This window comes from Quercus lobata, chromosome 4 (genome assembly GCF_001633185.2).
Source record: "Quercus lobata isolate SW786 chromosome 4, ValleyOak3.0 Primary Assembly, whole genome shotgun sequence".
NCBI lineage: Eukaryota > Viridiplantae > Streptophyta > Magnoliopsida > Fagales > Fagaceae > Quercus > Quercus lobata.
Window position 1 is genome coordinate 84,547,775 of NC_044907.1, and position 6,243 is coordinate 84,554,017.

Consider the following 6,243-nt stretch of genomic DNA (forward strand, 5'->3'; position numbering starts at 1 on the left):
AACAATTTATGTCCCAAGATTTCTATAGGACAATAAAATTAAATATAATAAACCTAATGTATTGTACATTTTTATTTTAGAAATAATTGGTTTGAATTTAAATAATTATACATAAACTTTATTCAAATAAAAACTTTTTAAATTTTGTTTATAAATTTAAAATATCCACAAAACATTTTCCAACAATTCTCTCACGCATCAAATACAAAGAACACAAAAAATGTACCCCCAAGAAATGTTCGATTGGCTATTAAAGAAAACAACTACAGGCAAAAAAAAAAAAAAAAAGAGGTAATTACACTCTTTTCTTTTGAGATTTGAAATAATTAACACTTTCTCTCATTTTTATTATATTAGTAATGAAATATTCTAAATTTTTATAAGAATTTTTTTTACCATTGTTAGTAAAAAAAATAAATAAATATATATAAATATATATATATATATATATATATATATATATATTAAGCACCAAACCACTTACAATGAAAAATCTCTCCATAACATGTTGAAAAACTAAAAAGAGTAAAATTTCACACTTAATTTTTTAAGATACATTTTAATTAAAAATTTAACAAAATTTGCTGAATCGAATATCAAGCTTGAAAGTGTTTTTTTCCTATCAAATTTGGGTAGCGTCATTTCACTAAACCTAGTGGAAGGGGAGTGCAATTACTCCCCACACCACCAAAAAAAAAAAAAAGAGATTGAGTAAATAAAGAGAGGCAGGCCCATCTTCATCACATAAGCAATGAGTGGAAAAATCAGGGCTAGGACAATGAAGAGTCAGGGGAAGGGGAAGGTGAAGGGGCTCTCGAAAACGTTTTACACGCAAGGCAAATTATTTCTCGTGCTGTACCGGAATTTTTTTTTTTTTTTTTTGATATTTGGCCGACGTTAAGGTATACATGCACGAAAATGATTTCTCACCAAAACATCTTTCTTTGTTACATTTTTTGGACGGTCTTGGTGGTTTGGAGATCTCTGTCAAAGTTTCAGTAGGTAAGTTCTTATTTATTTATTTATTTTTACTATTGGTAGTACCGCTTGCCAAACTGAGTATTAAAGTTCATATTTGTTTGTTTAATTTTATTTAGAACACAAGTAGAGAGCTTGAATTCAATAGCAAACAAGATTACATGTTCCCGCTTTGTTTATTTTCTTGTTGAATAAGTTCGAACTTGTTCACAAATTATTTGATTAACTTATTTTATCTTTTCATAAATTAATGGCTTTTTAGGATGGATGGTCTGTCTATATTATTATTAACAGCTTTTTGATATCATATAAACCCATTTAAAAACTTTTTGATATCATATAAACCCATTTAAAAACTTGTACAATCCAATTTCAAGTGTATATAAGTATTTCTAGTCAAGTTAATAATTTGCATCTATTATAATTTAGAAATATATATTTTTATTTATCAAACAATAAAAATGATAAATTTTAGAGATAAGTAGTAATTTCTCTTTTTGAATTCAAAATGAAATTTATTATTTAACATTTATAATTCTATTTTTCAAAAAAAAGTCACTAGTATTTTTAAATCACGTAAAAGTCTAGTTCAAATAGATAAATCTTTTTATATAAAGCATAGATTATATATAGTTAAATTGAGCATTATGTTAACGAGCTCGTTCACAATATATTATTATGTCTGACCTTGATTTGTTTAATAATCAAGCTTAGACTTTGGCTTGAGTTTAACTTGTTTACTTAATAAACGAACATAAACAAGTTTTTTCAAAGTTCATAAACAGCTAGCTTGATTGATTTATATTATTGTCCTAATAATGCTCCCTTTATCTTCTACTTCAGTTGCTTCTTCTCCTCATCAATATTTTGTTTACTGTATTTTATTTAAGTCAACTAATACAAAAGTCTAACTTTTTTTTCAAATGGTTTTTTAAGCTTACGTCATATTTTTGTATTAAATAGTTTTTTTTTTAATTTATTGGTGTTAAGTACCACATAATATTCTGCCAACTCACATAGGTTGAATTTAATTGTTCTTTTGAAAGAGAACATTGTTAGTAGTGAATAGATAATTTGATACTATGTGGTTGAAATTAATTGGGGATTCTAAGGTATAGCAACTAAAAAATTATTTTGCCAAGAATCTTGTAGCTCAACTGGCATCCTTAGTATTTTCAATAGAAACATAATAACGAAAGAAATGTCTTGACTTCAAATCAAACTCTAATATTGGATTCATAATTTATTGGTTTAAGCCATTTTAAGATTTCTGACTTCTAATTCTTTATCTTGTAGAGCCATTCCATGGCACAATTGGCTTATATCAATACAAGGAGAGAAGAAAAAAAATGGTCAGATATCATTTCCATGCATTACAAGTGAATTGCTGGATGCGGTAAGTATAAGAAAGACTCAGCACTTTTTTTTTCTTTTCCAAAATTTCTGTGATACATCTTTCTTTATGATACATCTTTACAACAAAGTGTTAAGTCTTTTAAAACTTTGAGGTAGGCTATATAGATCTTCTACAAACTAGTTACAATTGATCAGTATTTTTTTCTATTATATTATTTTATTCAAAGTCATACTCTTTGTTAGTTCCTTAATTGACATGTTATTTTTTACTACTATTAATGTATAGTTATCAATGGTAGAAAATAATTTCCTTAAGAGTTAAGACCAAATCAAAAAGCATCACATAATGGAAAACAACCGAAGCATTTATCTGGCCTAAAAGGAAAACTAGAATCATTTTTTATTCTCTCAAAAAAGGAATATAATACAAGTTACTGTCACACTCAAGATATTATTTTTTAATCCCAGGAAAAAAGAAATATGATAGAAGTTTATAATTATTACTATTGTATAGAACACAATTAGGAGAGGCAGTGAGGATCAATCAAGGTATATGTAAGCATTGACTGATTTTATAAAGCTTTAATTTTCAGGATTAGCTGGTGAAAAGTCAATAGAAAATGGAAGAGATACTTTGGAGTCATGAAACACTACTTCTAACACACTTTATTTAAATTTTCAGGGTCAGACTGTCCAGATGCACTTATCCCTTGATGAACATAAGCATTGTTAGAGCTTATGGTTAACACCCCATTACAGTTGACATTTTAAAGAGAGAGTCGGTGAAAATTCATGTACCTCTAGACTATTGGATGGAAGAAATATAGTTTCTATGAGGCTTTATTTGAATTTTAAAGCTAATCAAAAGTCAGCGGCAACCTACCCAAGAAGAGTACAATGATTAGATCATCAGATATGCATAGGGCTAACAAAATATAATTAGATCAACTTTACCATTGTTAGAGCACATGAACCTAAAATATGTGACCAAAGAGAAATCAATTCCCACTTATATGAAATGATATGTCCCATGGAGTAAGAAGGGAGGCAAAATTAAATGGCAGAGATTGCAGTAAACTTGGTCATCGGCAAGTTAAGGCCCTTGCTGTCTGATGAGGCCAAACTATTGCTGGGCGTACATAAAGAAGTTGCAGAAATCAAAGATTCACTGGAGCATATTCGGGCTTTTACTAAGGATGCAGATGCAATGGCAGCAAAAGAAGACAGGAGCAACATTGTCAAACTCTGGGTGAAACAAGTGCAGGAAGTTGCTGAGCGTATAGAAGATGTCATAGAAGAGTACAAAATCCGCGTGGCACAGCTGCAACCTGATCAACCGAGTAAATCCAAAGGTTTCCTCAAAAAGGTTTCTCACCAGTTCAAAAGTCTCAAACATCGGCGTGAGATTACTTTAAAGATTCAAAATATCAGAAAATTACTCTTCCAAATCAAGGGAAAAAATGATAGATTCAAATTCAAAGAGCAAGGATCGAGCAGCAACACAAAAGAAGTTACATGGCATGACCCTCGACTGGCGGCCCATTTCATTGGGGAAGCTGAAGTTGTGGGCATTAATGACTCTATAGAAGACGTGACAGCTTTGTTGGTGAAGGGCACATCTAAACTCGCCACAATTTCAGTCATAGGCATGGGCGGTATTGGCAAGACCACTCTTGCCAAGAAAGCTTTTGACAACCCTAGAGTGAAAGAACATTTTGACTGTCGTATTTGGATCACGGTATCTCAATCATACAACATGGAGGGGCTGCTGAAAGAGATGATAAGGCAATACTATAAAGCAATGGGGCAGACAGCACCTGAGGAGATCAACACCTTCAATGTGATATCACTCGTCTTCAAACTGAGGGAAAGTCTACAAAATAAAAGGTGTGTTGTTGTTTTTGATGATGTATGCGATGAAGAGTTTTGGGGATCTATAATGCATGTATTTGATGATGATGACAAGGGCACTAGAATAATAACCACAACACGTTATTATGATGTTTTTACCTCATGCAGAAAGTTTTCAATTGTTTTTATTCACGAAATGCAACCTTTACCTCCTGAGAAGGCCATGGAACTATTTTGCAATAAAGCATTTAAGCACTCTGTCTTTGAGTGGAATTGTCCCCCAGAACTAGAGGAACTGTCTTTTGACATTGTTGAAAGATGCCAAGGATTGCCTCTTGCCATTGTTGTGATAGGCGGTCTACTGTCAATCAAAGAAATGATTGTCTCTGAATGGACAAGTTTTCTTGATAATCTCAGTTTTGAGCTAGACAGTGATCCCCATCTTGCAAATATTAAAAAAATCTTGTCCTATGGTTATCACGATCTGCCTTATTACCTCAAATCATGTTTCTTATATTTTGGCATGTATCCTGAGGACTATTCTATAAGATGTTCAAGATTGATTAAACAATGGATAGCTGAGGGTTTTGTAAAGGAAGATGAGAAAGGTAATACATTGGAGGAGATAGCAAATGAATACTTATCTGAGCTCATCCATAGAAGCTTGGTTCAAGTTTCAAGTGTAAGTGTTGATGGGAAAGCTAAACATTGCCATATTCATGATTTGTTGCATGAGTTCATCCTTTCAAAAACTGCAGAGTTAAATTTCTGTCAAGTTTTGGGGAAAAAGGACTCGAGTTTCTATGGGAGATGTCAGCGCTTGTCAATTAACCATTCCACTGATAATGTATTGAACGCCAATGAGAAGTCACAAATTTGGGATGATCTTAGTTATGGAAAAAGCAAAAATATGCGAAGATATAGGTATCCCCTCTCCTTTCTTTTCATTGACACTCAAATGGGAAATCAACCTGGAGAACTTGTAGGGAAGTTTCTTCATCGTGGCATTGCAAATGGGCACCTTTTAAGGTTACAGATTCTAGATCTTGAACATGTATACAAACCTCAATTGCCTGAAAATTTAGGAGATTTAACTCATCTGATTTATCTAAGCCTGAGGTGGACTTTGCTAGAGATCATCCCATCTTCAATTGGCAAATTACTTAACCTCCAAACTCTGGATCTGAAGCATACTAATATGAAGGCTCTTCCCAGTTCAATACAGAAACTGCAGAAACTTAAGCACATATACATAACCGGAAGTACAATTCGACCTCAACTAGCCATGCAGTATCTCCAAAGTTTGAAGAATCTCCATACATTGAAGGGGTTATTTCTAGAAAGTTACCCTGATCTAAGCATCGGCCTGGACCAAGCTCCTTCAAATCAAAGAAAAAGCAAGGGCCTATACGAGGGCCTGGGCATGTTGATCAACCTTAGAGAATTGGAGATAGAACTTGAGCTTATCCCATCACAGCTAGAGATTGTGATAAAGCATGTTATAAAATTGAAGCACCTTCAGTCTTTGAAGTTGACATCATATTCTGCAACTGAATCTTTTGGGCATCTAAAGTTGGAGTCTTTTTCAGGACTTGAAAATCTTTCCCGACTAGAGTTATCTGGAGTAATAGATAATCCATCCATTTTCATAAACACAAATGGACTCCCAAAAAATTTAACTCGCCTTACTTTGGTAGACTCTGCACTTAGAGATGATCCAATTCCAGTATTACAGAAGCTTCACAACCTTAGATCGCTGTATCTCAATGATGGGTCTTACACAGGAAGAAGCATTGTTTGCTCCACGGGAGGCTTTCCCCAGCTTCTTGTTTTGAAAATGTCATTTCTGTTCAATTTGAAAGAAGTCATTGTAGAAGAACTAGCCATGCAAAAGCTCGTGGAGTTGGAGATTGTAAACTGCCGTAATTTGGAGGTCCTCACTGGGTTAAAGAATTTAGAGACTCTCCAACAATTGAAGTTAACAGATATTTCAAAAGAATTCATATCAACAATTGAAGAAACCAAAGGGAAAACTTTGGACAATCTTGCCATAATTGT

At 32.9% G+C, this 6,243-nt stretch overlaps 1 protein-coding gene across 1 annotated transcript; it reads left to right on the plus strand.

The window, feature by feature from the left end:
* Positions 1-3,391: 3,391 nt before the first annotated feature.
* On the plus strand, positions 3,392-5,955 carry LOC115986004 (putative disease resistance RPP13-like protein 3). Its single transcript, XM_031108875.1, has 2 exons — positions 3,392-5,809; positions 5,938-5,955. Exons 1-2 carry the CDS (start codon positions 3,392-3,394, stop codon positions 5,953-5,955), a joined length of 2,436 nt encoding a protein of 811 aa, XP_030964735.1.
* Positions 5,956-6,243: the final 288 nt, after the last annotated feature.